The following is a 23,889-nucleotide window of genomic DNA, read 5'->3' on the forward strand; positions in this document are numbered from 1 at the left end:
TTGTAATAATAGATTTAGTAGAATGTGAGGACAAGAATAAATCTTTATGCAACTTCCCATGAGCCATTTTTAGTCCTGAATAAGCTATCCAGCAATAATACATTTGAAAACACTACATGCAGAATGCATACAAATCAAACACTAAATCTGTATAAAAATAAGCTTAAAGCTTTAAAAAAAAAAAAAAAGCCAAAACACAGTTAGTGCAAAGTCCTGGAATTCATGACATGACCAGACTAGTATACAAAAATAATGGGACTGATTCAGGCAGATTAATTTGCTTTTGCCAACAATCTTCCCCATTCAAAACACAGAAAAGTATTTTTCTTCCCAAGTGCAAAAACTACAAGAGACAATGACAATCAAATTTTTTAATGGAATTATGAAAAAAATAAAAACATGACTGCAATTAAGGAGAAGCTTCTGGTTCCTACTTACAAGATTTATAAGAAAGAAGAATTTGGATAAAAGATGCTGCAAGATAATAGAAATAAATGGAAACAAATCAAAGGACAGCAGTAATTATAAAATACTTTAAAGATGGTGAAATTTTACAATAAGTTAAGAAGCTTTTTAGCTTTTTAAAAGTTAGATTTAAAGCTTTACGATACCACAAGCTAGTTCAAAAACACAGGAAATTGTGCATTCAGGTCCAAAATTATGATTTTTGTATCATGCAAACAATGAACAAAGAAAATTACACAGCTACAAAGAACTGAGGTTTTGAACTGCCCATAACGTGCATTAAAATTTTAGTTCATTAACCCTTCCCAGCTCAAATGTTACTTTTTATAAAGTACAGTGCACTGTCACATAAATCTAAAGCTAACCAGTTCAAAGAAGCAAACACTTTAAGTTAGAGGTGAACAACATGGCAGAATTCCTTGATGGCAGCCAGTACTTGGAGAAGAGTTAGTATACTCAAGCCTCCCACCACCCCTGAGACCTCAAGATTGACACCTCCAGCAATCTACAATCCCTTCAACTATTTGGACATCTCATATCTCCTAAGTAATGTAACAGTCTTTATCATATCTGAACACAATGAAGAGGAGAGGAACTTATATCCCTTCTCCACCAAAGAAAATGGTAATAGTTAAAAGTAAGAAGTTGCACACTTATGATTTAAATGCTGACTTCTATCTTCCGGTGCAAGAGGGTAAGCAAAGCTGTTACAAACATGCTAGAGTGCAGAAAGATCTGTAGGCTCCCTTTTAAGCAAACCAATCAATGAAGCAGAAGGGTGAACCATTCTGGATTCACGGATCTCACTGTCACAATTACACCCAAAAAAAGTCACACTGCAAGAATTATACTTTAATAAAAATTTTAAATTAAAATGACCATTCTAGAAAATATAATACAAATTAATAAATATAAGCATGGTTTAGGAAACTCAAAATATATTAACACAAAGAAAATATAACAAAAATATTTTTTAAAAGTTTTCAATTAGTCACCATAAGTAAACAAGCATATTTACTTATCTGTAAGTAAGCACTACTTTCAAACTTAAGAATAAATTATAATATGGCAATGGCAAAATATAAAGTATTTTAATTTGAATAAAGAAAGTAAGCAAAGGAATTCCTAAATTCAACTATACAATCTTTCAAATTATATTCCTGAAAATCTTTCTACTTGTAACCTTTCTAAATTATTTAAGACATTTTTGGGGGCTGGCTCTGTAGTGTAGCGCGTTAAGCTGCCATCTACACGCCAGCATCCCATATGGACACCAGTTTGAGTCCCGGCTGCACTACTTTTGATCCAGCTCTCTGCTAATGCACCTGGGAAAGCAACGGAAGATGGCCCAAGTACTTGGGCCCTTGCACCCACATGGGAGACCCAGATGAAGCTCCTGGCTCCTGGCTTTGGCCTGGTTCAGCCTGGTCTTGGCAGCCATTAGGGAGTGAACTAGCAGATAGATCTCTCTCTCTCTCTCTCCCCCTCTCTGTCATTCTGACTCTCAAATAAATAAATAAATGTTTCCTTTTTTAAAAAAAGACATTTTTAAGAAGATTCAAAGTAACAATATGTGTATAAGGTTCACAGATCCTGACCCTAGTTCTGAGATGATTCAAAAAGGTAAGAATACATTCTTGAGAGAAAGCAGAGACCTTTATGGCCAATATATTAGTTTTATAAACTAACACAATCTTTTTATCTCTATTTCCAAACCAAATGGAAAACGGCTTTGTCTTACCACACAGCCAATACACTCATTAATGCATATTATCACAAGGCCTGGCTCACAGCAATAACAGCTCAATAAAGGCCAGTCATCATTATTATTTGGCTTTAAAAGATGTATTATAAATGTTCAAAACATTCTGACTACTCCACTCATCCACCCTGCACCCTATGCTAATACCTCTAAGATTAAAGGTAAGATGACAAAAATAAATCAGATTTTAGTCAGCTTTATTTCTATAATGCAATCAAAATGAAGATATCAGGGTTCAGTTAATAATTTTCCACCAGTCTTATGTTACAGAGCAAACAGTATGTTTGAAAAGGGTACCCTTGAAATAAAGTTCTCTAGACTAAAACCTGAGAAATTAGAATTTACTGTGAAGCAGAAGTTTTTTTTTTTATGTTTATAAGTACTAATGACTGAATGGCTGTCAAAATCTAAGTAAATTTCCAATCAAAACCTTTAATTCTTCATAAAAACATTATTATCCTGGCTGACATGAAGGGAACTTCCAGGTCACCTACTGAAAAGAATCTGATTCAACAAAAGGTAGCTACCCTGAGTATAATAAAACCAGACAAAAGGCCAAACTTCACAGAACATACATAAAAAGAACAGGTAGGAAAACTTCCAAAGTTCTGTTACTTCAGCTGGAAGGGGTTAAGCACAAGACATTGCTTGGTCAGAAACAGAGAGCTTTTCAAGATACATTTTAATCTTGCAGGTAGGAAAGATTAAAAAGAAAAAAAGAAAATAAAAGAAATGATAACATATTCCTTGAGCAATATTTACCAGTCATGCTGCTGTCTCTGTTTATCCCATTATGAAGTTTACAGTGAACAAATGCTGCATCAAATAACCATGATCCAAAGAGATTCAAGATGCTGTTAACCTTTGGTCTCCGAGGTGCAGGCAGTGGCCGGGGTTCTGAACTAGTCTGATTTGGGCTTGACAGAGGAGAAGTAGAGGATGTCTGGTGCTGAACTTTCGAGGCATGAGCAGTACTTACCTATTAAAAGACAAAAATACACCCACACCCATGAAAAGTTTGAGAAAACGGCAGGACTTCATTAAAAGCCATTGTTACACAGCTTAACAACGGTGATCAAAGTTCTTACTGTGCTTGTCTTCATGGTGGCCTTATTCACAGTAACAGCCCGGTGCCTCCGGTTATGTGGTGGAGTGGTGTTGACAGCAGTACTCTGAGGCATACTCAATCTATTTACAGGTGTAGGGGGAGCACTGTCTGGTCTGGGTCTAGAAATGCCTTTAAAAAAACAAAAAGGGAGTTACCATTCATAGTTCAGAAAATCCTTCCCAAGCAACACTAGTTCCAAGACTGATAAGTATCTCCCAATATTCATTCACACTTTCTTTCAGAGTACCAGAAAATTGTTTAGCTGGCCACAGCTACCCAGAATAAATGATTACATTTTTAAACTTTTTTTTTTTTTTTTTTGACAGGCAGAGTGGACAGCGAGAGAGAGAGACAGAGAGAAAGGTCTTCCTTTGCCGTTGGTTCACCCTCCAATGGCCACCGTGGCCAGCATGGTGCGGCCGGCGCACTGCGCTGATCCGATGGCAGGAGCCAGGTGCTTCTCCTGGTCTCCCATGGGGTGCAGGGCCCAAGCACTTGGGCCATCCTCCACTGCACTCCCTGGCCACAGCAGAGAGCTGGCCTGGAAGAGGGGCAACCGGGACAGAATCCCCCGCCCCAACCGGGACTAGAACCCCAGTGTGCTGGCGCCGCACAGCAGATGAATAGCCTACTGAGCTGCGGCGCCGGCCTACATTTTTAAACTTTCTTGCATTAAATGTGGCCATGTCCTGAAATGGATGATTGCTGAGTGGATCTTCTAAGAAATCTTAAAAGCAACCATCAGGCACAGACTTTCCTTCCTCCTTAGTTCCTGGAAAGGATTACTGGAACTCACTTGACCATCAACAGACCATGAGGCAGTGCTCAAATGATGGAGAGCCAGGAGATGGACAGGCCTTGAATCTCTCACAGTGATGGAACTGCTATATCCAGCCCTGTACCACCTCACTCAGGATCTAATGTATGTGAAAGACACTATCTGGTTTACAACACTGGGACTTTTTGTTGTTATATGGCAGCCAAGCTTAATCAAAACAAATATATTTACTGTGAAACATTAACAAGTGCACATAACAAATATTTTAAAAAATGACTTATCATTGGCCTTCAACAGGTTAAAAAAACTGACTCTTCATATGTTTAAAATGTGAAATATAGGCTGGCACCGCGGCTCACTAGGCTAATCCTCCACCTTGCAGCACCAGCACACCGGGTTCTAGTCCCGGTCGGGGCACCGGATTCTGTCCCGGTTGCCCCTCTTCCAGGCCAGCTCTCTGCTGTGGCCAGGGAGTGCAGTGGAGGATGGCCCAAGTGCTTGGGCCCTGCACCCCATGGGAGACAAGGAGAAGTACCTGGCTCCTGCCATCGGATCAGCGCGGTGCGCCAGCCGCGGCGCGCCAGCTGCAGCGGTCATCGGAGGGTGAACCAACGGCAAAGGAAGACCTTTCTCTCTGTCTCTCTCTCTCTCTCACTGTCCACTCTGCCTGTCAAAAAAAATTTAAAAAATAAAATGTGAAATACAGTTTAAGGGGCCGGCTCTGTGGCAGAATGGGCTAAGCCTCCATCTGTGGCACCAGAATCCCATACAGGTGCTGGTTCAAGTCCTGGCTGCTCCTCTTCTGATCCAGCTCTCTGCTATGGCCTGGGAAAGCAATAGAAGATGGCCCAAGTACTTGGGCCCCTGCACCTGCATGGGAGACCCAGAAGCACTTTGGATCTGCTCAGCAGATGGAAGACCTCTCTCTCTCTCGTCTCTGTAACTCTACCTCTCAAATAAATGAAATCTTAAAAATGTTTGAAATAGCAGTCCACAAAGGGTCTAATTTATCTTCTAATTATACATATAAGAATGAAAAGATAACAATAATCCTCTATAATATTTGTTGAAAATAATTTTCCCACTTTATTATTGGTCACTGATTTCATTCAACTTTTCCTTGGGGCCCTTCCATAATAGCTTCCAGGATTAGACACTAGAGTTACCTAAATGTAGCTCTTCATATATCTAGCAACATTCACAAAATTCACCTAAGAATGCATCCACCAGGCAGCTGATTCCTCGCATGGCACGAAAAAATATTTGAGGCAGGTGTTTAAGGCAGGGATATTGATTCAATTCTTGTGGCATTCCGCTCACATTCAAAAACTGTTCCTGAAATTTGGGAGTAGAGCTTATAATGGCTGGGTTACTCAAATCCACGGGATTACTATCAGGAAAGAGAAAAGAATTAATTATACATTTAGAAATTTCTTTAACAATAAACTACATGCAACCTAATTTAAGAACAGGACTGTTTATGCCTACTGCTTTGATTCAAAAAGGAGACTGATCTGCATTTAATGCGCTAATCTGCATTTAATGATTTTTTACCTAAGATCTGCAGAGTGTTTACATAGTCTTATTCTACCTATTCAGAGAATGAGAATCAAAGTTAAGGCCAGAAAGTTTTAATCTTTTAAGAATAGAAAGGGATAATTTTTCTACTCTGCTTGTAATAATGAAACACTGAAGCTGTAAACAAGTCAACAAGAATCAAGAAGAAAACTTCAATATTGACATTTGTAATTTTTTAAAAGAAAAATAATCAAGATTAGCATTACAGTTTTATACCGTGTTTCATGTGTACGCACTGAAGTCATATATTTCAAAACAAATATTTGGATTCAAATTATATTTTTAAGTATAAATAATTTAAAATATTTCCATTAAAAAATAGATGTAGATCTACTCAAAATGGTCTTCTTAGCTGTTGATTAAACAGCCTCTCTCATTCAAAGGACTACTGATAACCTACAGCCCATAGAAAAAATTTCCATTAGTACAAGGCAAAAGAAGTAGGCTGAGAAACAGAAAGCAGTGGCTTATAATGTTCTGCCCTTTGAAACCTTTTTCCATCCACCCAAAGAATCTTAATTTCTAGTAACTCTAAGTAAGGAAAGGGAGATATTTGTGCATGTATGGCTTCTAGTGGTAGGACACTGTGTCCACAGAACTGTGGTCCATCATGTTTAGTAGAGGAGGTGAGAGGTCTCTAGTAGCAGAGTCTGCAGGAGACTGTAGTTCATCTGTATAGAAATTAGAAAAACAAGCAGTGAAGTCGGAATTGACTACACTTCAGCCTAGCAGAACTCTGCTAAACTCCTGTCTATTAGATATTGGAAACTGGGGAGAAAGAGTTTTACTGGTTTCTCCAGACACAAACCAGAAATCATTTTATTGGCACAGAATAGATTTAAGAAAATAAAACTTGAAATGAGAATGGGTAACAAAAGTACGGAACAAATAATAGAAAGTGTGTTGTTCCTACAGTTAATAACACCCCATGTATCTGACACACTGGGAGAGTCTGTTAAAAATCCAGAGTTCACCGAAATTTATGGAGACAGAAACACCAGATGGGCCCTAAGGGCAAGTGGTCATCCATAAACAATTCTTGGGACAAGAATTTGAGAACAGTTGTAGTTAAATCAATGGAAAAATTATTTTGTTTTTCCTTGGGAAAAAAAAAGCATTATTGTACTAAATAAAATTGTAGTGCCTATCTTCCTGTCATATTCAGCCTTCTTCCCAGGAAATGTGCCAATGATGTCAGTAGCTCCTTGAGCATAATCTTCCCACCCTCCTACAATTCATCTAAACAAGGAGGTAAAACTATCCAAAAGGAATCTAAGCAGATGTCTGCTAAAGATCTACAATTAATTAACAAAAATATTTTGATCCAACCAGCATGATGGTAAAGGTTAAGCTACCACCTGTGATACCAACATCCCATATGGATGCTGATACATGTCGTGGCTGCTCCACTTCCAATCCAGCTCCCTGCTAATGCACCTAGGAAAGCAGCAGGAGATGAGCCTAGTACTTGGACCCCTGCCACTCACAAGAGAGACCCAATGGCTCCTGGCTTCTTCCTGGGCCAATCCTGGCTACTGCAGCTATTTGGGGAATGAACCAGTGGATAGAAGATCTCCCTCTCTCTCTCACATTCTATGTAACTCGGCCTTTCAGATAAATAAATACATCTTAATTTTTTTTATCCAATATATTGTTTTTGAGAATCTCAGCAAAGAAAAAAGCCCCAGTGAAGCAAAAGGGCTACAGCTGAAGTTACACAGTATCACAACTGTTTATCCCAGTGGGCAGTTATCATGGGGTTGCATGTTACCACTCAAAGACAGGAGGAAATGGACTCTGGGAAAAGCCTATCAGAAAAAGAGAACATTGTACACGAACAAGAGAAGTAAAAAAGCTGAGAGACAGATAATAGTGGCTTGGACCATGCCTGCATCCCATTTTGGAGTGCCTGGGCTTGAGTCCCAGTTCTGCTTCTGATTCTAGCTTTCTACTAATATGCATCCTGGAAGGCTGCAGGTAATGATTCAAGTATTAGGGTCCCTGCCACCCACGTAGGAGACCCAGACTGAGCTCTGGGCTCCTGGCTTTGGCCTACCTCAGCCTCAGCTGTTAGGAGCACTTGTGGAGAGAACCTGTAGATAGAAAGTATCTCTTTGCCTGTCTCTGTCACTATGTCATTCAAATAAATAAAAATTAAGGGGTGGGGAGGGGGAACTGAGGCAAAAAAAAAGACTAAATTTGCTGAAATTCAAAAAGAAAAAAGTAGTAGAACTTTAACACAAGTCCAAGTTTTACTGCAGCCAAAGCACTTAATTAATCAGTACATACTGGAGTATTAAATACTAGAAGAGAAACTTATTATTTGAAAACCTGTGTCTACTACATGCAGGAATTTCAGAAAAACCAGTGAAATACTCAGGGCTCTTTAAATACCCATACGTAACATACAAAAGTGGCTGGCAATGGGGTGCAGCAAGTTGGTCCACTGCCTATGACACTAGCATCCCTCATGAGTGCCAGTTCTAGTTCTGGCTGTTCCATGTCTGATCCAGCACCCTGCTAATGAATCTGGGAAAGCAGAAGACAGCCTAAGTACTTGGGTCCCAGCTACCCATGTGAGAGATCTGGATGGAGTTTCAGGTTCTTGGCTTTGGCCTGGCCTAGCCCAGCTGTTGTGGCCATTTAGGGAGTGAACCAGCAAATGGAAGATCAATCTCTCTCTCTCTCTCTCTCTCTCTCTGTCTCCCTCCCTCCTTTGTCTCTCTCTCTCTGGATTTTGCCTTTCAAATAGTCAGAGTTACAGAGAGAGGCCAAGGCACAAATAGAGGTTTTCCATTCACTGGTTCACTACCCAGATGGCCCCAATAGCCAGGGCTGTGTCAGGCAGAAGCCAGGAGCTTAATCTGGGTCTCCCATGTGGGAGCAGGAGCCCAAGGACCTGGGCCATCTTCCATTGTTTCCTGCGTGCATTAGCAGAGAGCTGGATCAGAAGTGGAGCAGCCATGAATAAATTAAATCTTAAAAAGAAAATACACTCAATATAATGTCAGTCTTTCCTACCTATAAATATAGACTTCATAACAGTTCTCATCTTTGGCAGAATCGGGCTGGCTATGCACCACTTCCTCTTTCCTTCTTATGTTCTCTGGCAAATAAGTGTGGCATGTGTCTGTGTTCTGGCCAATGGAATATTAGTAGCAGTGATTTGTATCACTTCAAGGGCTGGCCCATAAAAACCTCCCATGCAATTTTCCATGCTCTGTCTTCCTTATGTGCTAGCCAAATACAAATACTCTAGCCTAGAATGTTGAAGATGGCAGAGCCTCTGCCTGGCTGGCTCCCTAAATGACTATAAGAGCAGAGCCATTCCAAACCCAGACCTTCTGAAAGATTTCTGGATTCATTTGCTAAGTGGGATATATTCCTTAACCTAATTAATACACACTTCAAACCCCCAAAAGATGTTATGGGGCTTTTCTGTTTGTATTTTGTAAAACAAATTTAACAAATTGATTCCAAAATTAACCTAAAATGTTAAAGACAAGAAGAGATAGAGAAAGAAAGAGTTTAAATATATTAAACCTACTAACTGCACATCAGTAAATATTATGAAGTTAAAATAATTAAAAGTGTCAATCAGTAATAAGAACAAAGAGATTAATGTAATTATATGTGACCTCAAGACAAATCTTGGTGGGGCTGGAGCTGCAGCACAGTAAAGCTGCTGTCTGCGGTGCTGGCATCCTATATGAGCACTGATTAGAGCCCTTGCTGCTCCACTTCCAATCCAGCTCCCTGCTGAAGCACCTAGGAAAATACTGGAGGATGGCCCAAGTCCTTGGGCCCCTGCACCCCTGGGAGAAGAAGCTCCTTGCTCTTGGCTTTGGATCAGCCCAGCTCCAGCTGTTATGACCTTTCAGAGAGTGAACCGGTAGATGGACGATCTAACTCTGTCTTTCAAATAAATAAATCTTAAAAAAAAAAAAAAAAAAAAGACAAATCTTGGTGTATGAGGAACTTAATATCACAAAGGAAATGAAATCATAGTGAATGTCTATCTGATGAAAGAACACAGACGACTTTCTAATCTTAAAAGACTTTCTTAAAAAAAATCAATGAAAGCTATAAAATGCAAACCAACTACAAACTGGAAAGACATTATGGAAAAATGGTTAACATTTCTGATTTGAAAAAAGGTGATACAGAATAATTCAGAATCATTAATGTACAAATTGAAAAGTGAGGCTAGTCAAACCAGAAAGAGATACACAAGGAAAAAGTTTAAGAATCAGTTAGGCCGGCGCCACAGCTCACTTGGCTAATCCTCCGCCTGTGGCGCCAGCACCCTGGGTTCTAGTCCCGGTTGGGGCGCTGGATTCTGTCCTGGTTGCTCCTCTTCCAGTCCAGCTCTCTGCTGTGACCCAGGAAGGCAGTGGAGGATGGCCCAAGTGCTTGGGCCCTGCACCCGCATGGGAGACCAGGAGGAAGCACCTGGCTTCGGATCGGCGCAGCGCGCCAGCAGTAACGGCCATTTCGGGGGTGAACCAACAGAAAGGAAAACCTTTCTCTCTGTCTCTCTCTCACTAACTCTGCCTGTAAAAAAAAAAAAAAAAAAAAAAAGAATCAGCTAGTTGGGGACAGTGCTATGGCGTAGCAGGTTAACACCCTGGCCTGAAGTGCCAGCATCCCATATGAGCACCAGTTCAAGTCCCGGCTGCTCCACTTACAGGATGGAAGACCTTTCTCTCTGCCTCTCCTTTCTCTGTGTAACTCCGATTTTCAAATAAATAAATAAATCTTTAAAAAAAAAGAAATCAGCTAGTTTACAGCAAAATAAAAATTCCAGAGAGCACATGGATGGATCTGGAAGAGGGAAAGAAAGTGATGAAAACTGAACTGCACTGTAAAGAAAAGGATGGCAGGAAGCAAGGGTATAGCCTTCTGACAAATTTTAATGTCTGGCAAATTTTAGCATGTCTCCTCTCAGTGAAATTTAAACAACAAGGCTACTAGAGGAGGGCCCTGAGAGCCAGAATGACCAGTCAGTGCTGGGCACAGCAAGAAGCAAAGCAGTCTCCAGTCCCTGGCCATGACAAAGTTTTGGGACAGACATCATCATTCAGGCTGGACCTAGCACACAGAACAAGTTCTTAACCGTACTGGGATGTAGAGAGCAGGAAGCGCATGATGTAGATAAGATTATTGTCCAACTTGGCTCACTCGATGGGACTGTGTATAACATATCCACCCTCCGAATTACAATAGAGTAACAGCATGGTTCCCATCCTCAGCCAGGATATAATAAAATAGCAGTACCTTAACATATGTAAAAAGCGAAACCATGTCTGTGCAACACACTCATTATCCATTTCTGGAGGGATCAGACTGGCATCTTCATCGGGAACTTTAAATGGAGGAAATGAGGGACCATATGTAAAACGCAGCAATCTAAAAAAAAATATGCACATCACTAAATCCATTTTATAATAATGAAAAATAAATTCAAACGCATAAAAATGAAATAGATAAAATGTGTACCTCACTTAAGTTAACAAGATATATATAAAAACTCATTTATACAATAGAAAGGGGCAGGTGTTGGCCTACTGATTAAAGACACTACTAGGAAGGCCCGCATCCCATATAATGCCTAAATTGAGTCTCAGTTCCACTCTCAGTTCGTTTCCTGCTAATGTGTACCTTAGGAGGTGGTAGGTAATGCTCAGGTAGTTGGGTCCCTGTTACCCGTATGGGAGAACCAGACTGAATTCCTGGCTCCCAGCTTTAGCCTAAGCTATCTTGGTGTTTGTGGGCAACTGCGGAGTGAACCAGCAGATGGGAGCTCTCTTTCTCCCAATGCCTCCCAAATAAATAAATTAGTAAATTACAAATCATTAAAATAGATAAACTGTGAGGGGATTTTCAGTTTTTTGAAAGCTTTTTAAGGAGCCAGCATTGTAGCACAGTGGGTTAAGCTACTGCCTGAAATGCTGGCATTCTATAAAGGTACCAGTTCAAGTCCTGGCTGCTCCATCTCTGATCCAGCTTCTTGTAATTAATTACATAAGATTCACCCCACTGTAAATTCCTCCAACACAACTAAGTTACAGTACTATAAGAGTACCTCAATTCAGCAACTCAATTACTTAATTTAACAGCAATATTCTAAATGCATTAAAACCATTCAAAATCCTTTGGTTCAATTATTCTCTATTGGGAGCCAGCATTGTGGTACAACAGGTTAAGCAGCCACCTGCAACACTAGTATCCCAGTAAGAGCCAGTTCAAATCCTGGCTGTTCTACTTCCCAATCAGCACCCTGCTGATGCTCCTAGGAAAGCAGCAGAAGATGGCCCCTGTATCCATATGGGAGACCTGGAAGAAGCTCTTGGCTCCTGGCTTTGGCCTGGTCCAGCCTTGACCACTGCTGCTATTTGGGGAGTGAATTGTCTCTCTTTCTCTCCGCACCCTCTCTGTAACTCTGCCTTTCAAATAAATAGATAAATATTTTTGAAAAAGAGAAAAAGAAAGAAAGAAAACACACGTTAGAGGGCAACATGTTAATTAACTCGAGGATATAATTGGAAAAAAAAAAAATTTTGAGAGATCAGTGCTGTGGTGTAGTAGGCTAAGCCTCTGCTTGTGGTACCAGCATCCCGTATGGGCACTGGTTCATGTCCTGGCTGTTCCTCTTCTGACCCAACTCTTGGTTATGGCCTAGGAAAGCAGTAGGAGATAGACCAAGTCCTTGGGCCCGTGTACCCACATGGGAGACCTGGAAGAAGAAGCTTCTGGCTCCTGGCTTTGGATCAGTCCAGCTTCTGCTGTTGCGGCCATTTGGGAAGTGAACCAGTGTTTGGGCCCCTGCCACCCACGTGGAAGACACAGATGAAGCTCCTGGCCCCCAGCTTCAGCCTGGCTCAGCCCTGGCCATTGAGGCCATCTAGGGAATGAACCAACAGATGGAGGATCTCTCCCTCTCTATAACTCTTTCAAATGAATAAACCTTAAAAAAAAAAAAAAGGCACTGACCAACTGGTATCAAATAGCTGTCAGCTTTTTTAGTATGATAATGGTATTATGTATCATTAAGTTTAAAAAGGAAGCCTTATCTTCTAGAGTATATTAAAATATGCAAGGCTGAAATGAAAAGTTATAACTGCAAAAAAATGAAACCTAACAGTTTAATAGAGAGGCATAAATACAAAGGTGAAATAATTATATAAAAAACCGCCTTCTTTGGTTATAAAGTAACATATAAATAGTATAGTTCCAAATCTACAAAATCATATACAAATATATACAGAGAAATTTTTTTGTGAGCTTTTCTGTTAACATTCTATGGTTTGTTTCAGATTTTAAGTTTCAGAATTAAGGGGCCGATTCTGTGGCGCAGCGGGTTAAAGCCCCACCCTGAAGTGCCAGCATCTCATATGGGCACCGGTTCGAGTCCTGGCTGCTCCACTTCCGATCCAGCTCTCTGCTATGATCTGGGAAAGTAGTACCAGATGGCCCAAGTCCGTGGAGACCCAGAGGAAGCTCCTGGCTCCCGACTTCAGGTTGGCTCAGCTCCAGCTATCGTAGCCATTTGGGGGGTGGACCAGTAGATGGAAGACTTCTCTCTCTGTCTCTACCTCTCTCTGTAACTCTTTCAAGTAAATAAAAATAAACCTTTAAAAAAAAAAAAAACATTCAGAATTCAGAGTGGAATGGGGGGTAAGCATGGAAAGGGTGAAGAATTTATCCAGTTCTCTAAAATACCTGGATTATTCTGAAAGGTTTTAAATTAGGCACCAGCCCAACTGCTGTACCTAATTTTTTAAAGTGGCTCAATTTTACATATAAAGTAGGCTACTAACAAACCCAGGCCTTTTACAATGTGTTACATGAATCTCTGAAAAACACAAAACAAGGGAAAAGCTGCCTAAGGTCATATGGATGAAGGAAGGTGAGCCAATGACAATAACCCACCTGGAAGTGAGCGCACAGATGACCTTGCTCCACTGCTCCACCACTGCTGGGTGGTGCCTCCAGTTAGCCACCATCTCCTTGGCAGTCTTCCAATAAGGAGGTGTTGGGAAGCACCGGGTACAAGCTAGTAACCAAACCTCAAAGAGAACACCAATCAACTTCTCTGCTAGATTCTCAGCAATGCCACCTTACCAACAAAAAGAAAACATCTTTGGCATACTTATTTTTAAAACAGAATCTTTAATTCACAATTCAGAAAAATCAGAAATTTAAACAATTGCAATATTAAATCTTGACTTTCAGATAATACTTTAACAGTAAAAATGAGAAGCTATTAGGAGCTCCTATGAAGGAAATCATGGACATATCAACAAATTACTACTTTCAGAGATTTCAAATTGTTCTGCTGAGTTCATATTAGGGATTTTAATCTTCCAGCAAGGGAGACAAGGGCACACAGAGGAGAAAGGAAAGGATGAGTGCCTGTAAGGAGTGAGTATTATAATCAGTTTTTGTACAAGCAGTTCCTACTCATGACCTCACATAACACATTAATTTTGCAGTGTGTGGGGAGCAACCCGGACTAGACTGAGTTACTGGAATTAAGACTTATTCTATGCATCTGCTCTCCCACAATATGGCGCTGGGAGAGAAGTAAACAGCTTCTGCACAGCTGCCTCCAGTTCAACCAATTAACTGTAGGACCTACTCCTGATTGGAGGAGAGCAGCGTACTCGGCGTGTGGGCAGCCGAGTTGGGATTGGCGGAGGAGGACTATAAAGGAGGAGAGAGACGGCATGCACCAGGAACATCTAAGGGGAACATCTAGCTGAAGGAACACCCGTGCAGCCCCCCGAGACGAGCCGGCCGGCGGTGTGCCGCTCCCCTGCGGAAGTGGGGAATGTGGCCAGGGGGAACTGCCCTTCCACGGAGGTGGAAGGGATAGTAGCCAACCCGGGAAGAACCAGCAGCAAACCCGGGGAGGGCCGAGCAGACGAAAGAACAGCGCAGGGTCCTGTGTCGTTCCTCCACGAAGAGGGGGAGCGACAGCAGTGCAGGTATTTATAACTAACTGTTAATTTTACTCATATTGAAGGTGAAAACACTTAGGTTCAGTAAGCTTAAATAACTTGTCCAAGTTCACACTGCCAAATAGTGAAGGAATCAGAACAAATACCCACCCACTGGCGCTGCGGCTCACTAGGCTAATCCTCCGCCTTGCGGCGCCGGCACACCAGGTTCTAGTCCCGGTTGGGGCACCGGATTCTGTCCTGGTTGCCCCTCTTCCAGGCCAGCTCTCTACTGTGGCCAGGGAGCGCAGTGGAGGATGGCCCAAGTGCTTGGGCCCTGCACCCCATGGGAGACCAGGATAAGTACTTGGCTCCTGCCATCGATCAGTGCGGTGTGCTGGCCGCGGCGGCCATTAGAGGGTGAACCAATGGCAAAAGGAAGACCTTTCTCTCTGTCTCTCTCTCTCTCACTGTCCACTCTGTCCAAAAAAAAAAGATACCCAAGTCTTTCTACTGCCCAACTGCCAAGAACTGCTCCACATTTCAAGGGAAAAAAAAAAAAGAGACTGACGCTTGGCAGGCAAAGCTATCACTCTGTTCTGAGGTCTGTACTCAGCATAGCTCCAGAAGGCAAAGTTGGGACCAATAAGAGAAGTTACATATTTCAAATGAGCAAAATCAAAGTCTGAACAACAAACAACTGAAGAAAAGGATGAACTGCCTGCCTCACACTGCTGAGATCAGAGCACAGAGAAGGCATATAGCAGCGACCTGATAAATCAATGGCTAGACAGCTACCATCAACACCAGACAGGGTCTCTCCCCACACTAATGTCCTTGGACACTGCATCTGTATGAGAGCACAAGCACACTCATACGTGTCAGTAGAGAGAGTGCAGATGAGTGAGCAATAAGGGAACTTGCAACTAAAATATCAACGTTAACATTTTTGCATACTGTCCTATGACATACAGAGCAGGGTTTCTGAAATACAGTATAAACAGCTATGAAACTGGAGGCTTTCTAATGGCTAGCTAATGAATGGCACATTGTCATACTTCTAAGTAGAACACTTTAAGACCCTGGGTGTTTCATTTGCTGAATTAAATTTCTTCGTGTGCTATCAAGTTCTCACACTCTTCTAACTACTGTCTTCAGGCACGTTGTCTATGGCTCTAATGTAATCAGCTGGTTGTTCCCTATATAGGCTCTATCCTAGAATACTAAACAAGCTACTGTTCCTATCATTATGGAAAATGCATAATTCACTGAGTCTGTCCCTACATTAGCAAAATCAGCACTGAAAGTGAAACGGCATCACTAGTCATATTGTGCCTTTTAATGGCTCCCATTCCAAGAACTGTTAACCTTAATCTGCCAACATTTATACAAAACTTAAATCCCTAATGAGTCTATCACTGAGTTTAAAGGTAAACTATATTTAGGACTCAAATAAATTGGAAAAAATACACAAACCTTGAACAGTTGGTGGGGCCAGAAGTATGTCATTAATCTGCAGAAGAAACAACAGCAAGACTTCCCAGGTTTCTCGGGCCATGATGGATGACTCACGGGCCAGTTTCTGAATGGCTCTAAGGACCTGTAAGCATAGTCGGATCTGACTGGAGCCCTGTTCCTGTCTGAAGAAGACACACAGACATCACTGACAAGCCTCGAAGAGAGACAGCAATAACTTAAGAACAGGCAACTTATGGATGAAGCAAGTAGTGGTCCAAGAAAGCTCCCTAACAGCATTGCAGGTAGGGGTAGGCACACCCTTCAGTTAAAGCTACCCCTTCCCTGTTGCAGTTTGGCACTCTGGGATCTCAACCTACAACTTCTTTAAGAACTGACAAAGCTTCTGGGAGGGAGGGGAAAAGCAGAATGTAAACTTCAACCTCTGGATTTTCTATGTCTAAAATGTACCTGGCACATGCTGGCAGGCCCTCAACAGGTTTCTGCTGATAGGATGAGTAAATAACCAGTCACTCCTGCTGTTCACAGGGAACCAGCATGGCCTTTTTTCTGTAAGTTATTTTAAACACAATTTTTTTTTTTTTTTTTTTGACAGGCAGAGTGGACAGTGAGAGAGAGAGACAGAGAGAAAAGTCTTCCTTTGCCGTTGGTTCACACTCCAATGGCCGCCGCGGCCGGCGCGCTGTGGCCAGCACACTGCGCTGATCTGATGGCAGGAGCCAGGTGCTTCTCCTGGTCTCCCATGGGGTGCAGGGCCCAAGCACTTGGGCCATCCTCCACTGCACTCCCTGGCCACAGCAGAGAGCTGGCCTGGAAGAGGGGCAACCGGGACAGAATCCGGTGCCCCGACCGGGACTAGAATCCGGTGTGCCAGTGCTGCAAGGCGGAGGATTAGCCTAGTGAGCCGCAGTGCCGGCTAAACACAAATTAATAAGAATTCTGGATGTGATTTCACAATGCTCACAGTCCTTTCAAAGCTAATGTCCACTAGAAGAGTCTAGCTGCCTGATGAAACAGCCTAACGGTCCCTAAAATTGATAAGGTAGATAGGCACTACCCCTGAGATGATCACCTGCTACTGCAACTTTAATAAAACGGCAACTTAATTCAAATGGGAGCTCCAAAGGTCCCCAAGATACCCTAGAACAATGATTTTCAAATCCTCCTTAGGCTACAGCACTATTCTTTTTCTAAAGAAAATCTTACAAAGCAGGCCAATATAGAGAATACACCAAAATCTGTGGTTAAGACTGAAGAGGAAGATAAAGGTCCAAGACCCTTATTCCCACTTTTCAAGGTGGACAACCTGAGAATTTCAAGAGCAGCAGAAAATCCACTGCAGTGGCCTCCAGATCTCTTATATGAAATCCTAGTTAGTATATACACTATTGCTGAAACAAATCTTAGTCAAATGTCCATATAGTCCTTATCACCAAGAACTAAAAGAAATATGTTTGAAGCAAAGTAAGTAATCCTAGAGCCTCCTCAAGAAACCCCAGAGGGGCCAGCAATGTGGCATAGTAGATTAAACATCTGCCTCTGGCACATTCCACATGGGCGCTGATTCAAGTCCCCGTTGCTCCACTTCTGATCCAGCTCCCTGCTGATGGCCTGGGAAAGCAGTAGAAGATGGCCTAAGTGCTTGGGCCCCCCTGTACCCACATGGAGACCTGGAAAAAGCTCCTGGATCCTAGCTTTGGATCAGCCCAGCTCCAGCTGTTGTGGCTATTTGGGGAGTGAATAGAGAATGAAGGATCTCTCTCTGTGTCTGTAACTCTGCCTCTCAAGTAAATAAATACATCTTTTTTTAAACTTTTATTTAATAAATATAAATTTCCAAAGTACAGTTTATGGATTACAATGGCTTTTTCCCTCCCATCTCCCGTTCCCTCTCTCATACCATTCACATCAAGATTCATTTTCTTTTTTTTTTTTTTTTTTTTTTTGACAGGCAGAGTGGACAGTGAGAGAGAGAGAGACAGAGAGAAAGGTCTTCCTTTGCCGTTGGTTCACCCTCCAATGGCCGCCACGGCCGGCGCGCTGCGGCCGGCGCACCGCGCCGATCCGATGGCAGGAGCCAGGAGCCAGGTGCTTATCCTGGTCTCCCATGGGGTGCAGGGCCCAAGCACTTGGGCCATCCTCCTCTGCACTCCCTGGCCACAGCAGAGAGCTGGCCTGGAAGAGGGGCAACCGGGACAGAATCCCGCGCCCCGACCGGGACTAGAACCCGGTGTGCCGGTGCCGCTAGGCAGAGGATTAGCCTAGTGAGCCGCGGCGCCGGCCAAGATTCATTTTCAATTATCTTTATATACAGAAGATCAATTTAGTATATATTAAGTAAAGATTTCAACAGTTTGCACCCACACCAAAACACAAAGTGTAAAATACTGTTTGAGTACTAGTTATAGCATTAAATCTCAATGTACAGCACAGTAAGAACAAAGATCCTATATGAGGAGTAAGTGCACAGTGACTCCTGTTGTTGACTTAAATTGACACTCTTGTTTATGGCGTCAGTAATCACCCTAGGTTCTTCTCATGAGTTGCCAAGGCTATGGAAGCATTTTGAGTTTGCCAACTCCGATCTTATTTAAACAAGGTGATATAGTCAAAGTGGAAGTTCTCTCCTCCCTTCAGAGAAAGGTACCTCCTTCTTTGATGGCCCGTTCTTTCCACTGGGATCTCACTCACAGAATTCTTTCATTTAGGTTTTTTTTTTTTTTTGCCAGAGTGTCTTGGCTTTCCATGCCTAAAATACTCTCATGGGCTCTTCAGCCAGATCCGAATGCCTTAAGGGCTAATTCTGAGGCCGGAGTGCTGTTTAGGACATTTGCCATTCTATGAGTCTGCTGTGTATCCCGCTTCCCATGTTGGATCATTCTCTCCCTTTTTAATTCTATCAGTTAGTATTCGCAGACACTTGTCTTGTCTATGTGATCCCTTTGACTCTTAGACCTACCAGTGTGATCAATTGTGAACTGAAATTGATCACTTGGACTAGTGAGATGGCATTGGTACACGCCACCTTGATGGGATTGAATTGGAATCCCCTGGCACGTTTCTAACTCTACCATTTGGGGCAAGTCAGATTGAGCATGTCCCAAATTGTACATCTCCTCCCTCTCTTATTCCCACTCTTATATTTAACAGAGATCACTTTTCAGTTAAATTTAAACACCTAAGAATAATTGTGTGTTAATTACAGCGTTCAACCAATAGTATTAAGTAGAACAAAAAAAATACTAAAAGGGATAAAGTATTAAGTTGTTCATCAACAGTCAGAACAAGGGCTGATCAAGTCACTGTTTCTCATAGTGTCCATTTCACTTTTTGGTGCTGGGTTAGCTGTCACCGATCAGGGAGAACATATGATATTTGTCCCTTTGGGACTGGCTTACTTCACTCAGCATAATGTTTTCTCAAGTAAATAAATAAATCTTAAAAAAAAAAAAAAAAGAAAGAAAGAAAGAAAAGAAAACAAAGTGAGTATCCCTAGAACTTCTACCCCAACCTTAAGAATAGAGATTCTAAGATTCTAGATCATAACTCACAAGACTGGGCACTTACCCTGTAAACAGATTACATCACTAAGTTGTTCCTAAAGAAGTCAGACCTATACCAAAATGATGAGACAATAACCTTGGAAAAGTCAAGAGCCTCCAAGAGCAGGGAGATATCCCACATTTAGCTGGAGGTGAATCCAGTCCATGTAAAGCCACGTGGCTCAAGCTTCTATCTGCTGCTTTGGCTTACTGAAGAAAAATAAATCATATATAGCCCCCAAACCTCACCTAACCATAAAAGTAGAAGATCAGAATAAGAAATACCACTAGTGGTCATGGGGCTGAAACTCTTCCAAACCAGCAGTAACACTGTATGCCTCCCAATGGTAACTGAGGCTATCAGCCCAGTAGCAAGAAAGGAAATAGCTGCTTCTCCAGCCTCACTCAAAAGGCCTGTAATTAATCACATACGATTTATATAATCTTTACATAAAAATAAACCAATGTCTGAACTTCAAAAATTCTTCCCTTCCCTCCAATATTCTCAAAAGTACATTGTGATCCTCAGAAACACAGGCTGGTGAACTACAGTCAACAGGTCGAAGACAGCCTACTGTTTCTGTAAGTAAAGTTTCACTGAGTCACAGCCATGCTTTTTCATTCACGTATTGTCTACAACTGCTTTTAAGCCACACCAGCAGAATTGAGTAGCTGCAACACCATATGGCCTGCAAAGCCTAAAATATTTCCTATCTGGATCTGTACAAAAACATTTGCTAACCGCCACTTTAGAATAATATGTTTCTTAAAGTACAATATATTTGAGCAATTAAAACCCTAACCAGGGGTGGTGTTGTGGTACAACAGGTTAAGCTACCATTTAGGATGCCTGCATCCCAAATTGGGAGTGCTGGTTCCAGTCCTGTATACTCATGATCCAGTTTTCTGCTAATGACTCCTGAGAGGCAGCAGATAGCTCAAGTACATGGGCCCCTGCCATCCACAAGGGAGAACCAGATGGAGTTCCAAGGTCCTGGTTTTAGCCTGGCCCAGCCCTAGCTGTTGCATGCATTTGCAGAGTGAACCTGTAGATGGAAGAGATCTTTCTCTTCCTCTCTCTCTCTCTCTCTCTGCTGCTTTGCCTTTCAAGTAGATGAAAACAAAAATTTTTTTAAACCTAATTAATTTTAAAACATAGTTCACTCTTTGCTCAATTATGCTGGGGAAAAAAACTGATCTGCGAAATGATTTAGTCTTTAGCAAAATGGCAAAGGTAGTTCTCTCTATTTTGAGAGTCAGTTTATATAAAAAACAATTAAATAAACTTAGATTACAATTTTGTGGTCTGAATCAAAAAATCATTGAAACTTCTAATAATGGGAAGTGAGATCATCATTCCCAATATTTAGTGTTGAAAATATTTAGTTGGGGCCAGCACTGTAGCATAGCAGATAAAGCCCGCCACCTGCAGTGCCGGCATCTCACGTGGGCACCTGTTTGAGTCCCAGCTGCTCCACTTCCGATCGAGCTCTCTGCTATGGCCTGGGAGAGCAGTAGAAGATGGCCCAAGTCCCTGGGCCCCTGTACCCATGTGGGAGACCTGGAAGAAGCTCCTGGCTTTGAATCGGCATAGCTCCGGCCACTGCGGCCATCTGGGGAGTGAACCAATAGATGGAAGACCTTTCTCTTTCTCTCTCTCTCTCTGCCTCTCTATTATAACTCTTTCAAATAAGTAAATATATCTTCAAAAAAAATATTTAGCTAATCTCTCTACATCATTGGCCAAGAGAACTAATATTCACTTCAGTACCCTCAGAATTTGCTAATTTATGCATACATACATAAGAAAACCGGCTAATTACCAAATAATAAAACAAACAATATAAAGGGTAGTCATGTTTCTCAAAAGAGAAAAATAAAAATTTTTTGCACTACAATAAACTTTTTTTTTTTTTTGGACAGGCAAAGTGGACCGTGAGAGAGAGACAGAGAGAAAGGTCTTCCTTTGCCATTGGTTCACCCTCCAATGGCCGCCATGGCCGGCGTACCGCACTGATCCAAAGCCAGGAGCCAGGTGCTTATCCTGGTCTCCCATGGGGTGCAGGGCCCAAGCACTTGGGCCGTCCTCCACTGCACTCCCGGGCCATAGCAGAGAGCTGGCCTGGAAGAGGGGCAACCGGGACAGAACTGGTGCCCCAACCGGGACTAGAACCCGGTGTGCCGGCGCCGCTAGGCAGAGGATTAGCCTATTGAGCCACAGCGCCAGCCAGTACAATAAACTTTTAATTTTATTTTCCATGAACCTTTGGAAGAAACTCTTAGATAGACAGCCAAGGTCCTTTCCTCAAGTTGGTTAGATGGGGAAAGGAGACATATACATCTTTTTAAAAATTTATTTGAAAGGCAGACTTACAGAGAAAAAAGAGAAGAAGAAAGAGAGGGAGATCTTTTATATACTGGTTCACTCCCCAAATGGCTGCAAAGGCCAGAACTGGGCAGGTCTGAAGTCAGGAACCAGGAGCTTCTTACAGGTCTTCCACATGGATGCAGAAGCCCAAGCACTTGTTTCTTTGTCTTTCCAGGTCCACTAGCAGGGAGCTGGATAGGAAGTGGAGCAGCAAGGACTCAAACCAGCGCCCACATGGGATGCCAGCACTGCAGATGACAGCTTGACCCAGTATGCCACAGCACCAGCCCTGAGACATACACATTTTAAAGCATAAGCAACTGAATAGTGAGATACACAAAAGTGATACAGGAAGTACATAAGAGTGATACAGAAAGGACCAGCACAGGTTTAGAGAAGATGGTCCTGGGTCAAGTAAGATGAGTGTACAAGAATGGGTTGTGGACAGCTAAGTGATGGAGAGAAAGCAGAAGAGGAAGAAGAAACAAGGGCAGATGATGTTGAGGAAAGATTTTTAAGGAGTCTTAGGGGAATTTAATTTCTGAGTCTGGCTAAAGAGTAACGCCAAGCAAAATCAGCAGTAAAATTATCAGCACCCTCCAGTTTGGTAAGGGGCCAGACTGTAACAGGGATTTCATACAAGGAAAGGAGTGTAGACGTGAGCATTGTGGTTTATCAGGTTAAGCCACGGCCTGGGATGCTTGCATCCCATATTCTAAAATGCCCAGTTCTAGGCAGCTACTCTGTACTTCCAATTCAACTTCTGCTATCAAGTCTGGGAGGCAACAGATGATGAACGGTTCATGTGCCTGAGACTCTGCCACACACATGAAAACCTGGCTGGAGTTCCTGGCCCCTGGCTTTGGCCCGGCCCGGCCCAGGTTGTTGTGAACATCTGGGGAGTGAACCAGCAGATGCAAGATCAATCGACTGATCTCTCTCTCGCTCTCTGCCTTTCAAACAAATAAATCCTTATTAAAAAAAAAAAAAAAAAAAAAAAAAAGCCTAAGGAGGCCACCCTTGATCCTACAGATCAGTGTTCTTAATGATACTTTTTTTAAAATGCAGATTTTCCAAAAATCATCTTCCTTCTAGATTTAAAAAGTTAAAATTTACAGAGGTGCATTTCGTGTGATTCAAAGTCCTCCACCACCTGATAGGCCAACCTGAACTTTTCTAAAAACAGACAAGCCCCACTGCCCCTTTCAGACATAAAACAGCTGAAAACAGATCCTCACAAATTGGTCCAGAACTAGTTCTATTTCTCTATTCTTTCCCATATTTCCAAAAATGTATTACAAGGACATACAATTTTCTTACAATCAGAAAAAAAGTTTAAGTGTAAGTAAGGCAGATATCCTGTATTATTAAAGGCCTTTGTTTCAGAAGATGGAAAAATTAGCAATAAACTGTCAAAAAGCAATCTTCCGGCCTGCTATAAATTAGTCTATAATAATTTCAAGTTTGGAAGCAGGCATTTGGTATAAACATTAAGAGACCACTTGGGATACCTACATCCCATATCACAGTGCTTGGGTTAAAGTCCATGCTCTGCCTCTGATCCAGCTTCCTGCCAATGCACACCCTGGGAGACAGAGGTGAGACAGCCCAAGTACTTGGGTACCTGCCACCCACATGGAAGACCAAGATGGAGTTCCAGACTCCTGGTTTCAGCCTGACCTAGCTGCTGGCTACTGTAGGCATTTGGGGAATGAACCAGCAGAGCAAAGAGATCTGTCTTTGTCTCTCTATATGTGTCTTCAAGCTTTTCAAATAAAAATTTTCAAAATAATAATTTCAAGCTTATTTTCAATATTTTCATTCATAGGGACGATGCATTTTATTTATTTATTTATTTTAAAGATTTATC

The 23,889-nt window shown here is 42.0% G+C and overlaps 1 protein-coding gene across 10 annotated transcripts in view; it reads right to left on the reverse strand.

Moving 5' to 3' along the window:
- Positions 1-23,889, reverse strand: part of RALGAPB (Ral GTPase activating protein non-catalytic subunit beta) — a 108,203-nt gene that overhangs the window by 60,998 nt on the left and 23,316 nt on the right. For 3 of the 10 annotated variants that reach the window (XM_070051846.2, XM_070051844.2, XM_070051845.2), the window contains 7 exons: positions 16,110-16,273; positions 13,624-13,810; positions 10,969-11,100; positions 5,325-5,503; positions 3,316-3,464; positions 2,990-3,206; positions 439-474 (listed from right to left, as the gene is read on the reverse strand). In XM_070051846.2, coding sequence (XP_069907947.2) covers positions 439-474; positions 2,990-3,206; positions 3,316-3,464; positions 5,325-5,503; positions 10,969-11,100; positions 13,624-13,810; positions 16,110-16,273 — 1,064 coding nt within the window. Of the gene's footprint in view, positions 1-438; positions 475-2,989; positions 3,207-3,315; positions 3,465-5,279; positions 5,504-10,968; positions 11,101-13,623; positions 13,811-16,109; positions 16,274-23,889 lie in introns of all 10 variants that reach the window. The other 7 variants (XM_002710810.6, XM_008256002.5, XM_089307115.1 and 4 more) reach the window with 3 other exon arrangements.

The sequence above is a fragment of the Oryctolagus cuniculus genome, chromosome 11 (assembly GCF_051225735.1).
Source record: "Oryctolagus cuniculus isolate XC-2025 breed Fujian yellow rabbit chromosome 11, ASM5122573v1, whole genome shotgun sequence".
Taxonomy (NCBI): domain Eukaryota; kingdom Metazoa; phylum Chordata; class Mammalia; order Lagomorpha; family Leporidae; genus Oryctolagus; species Oryctolagus cuniculus.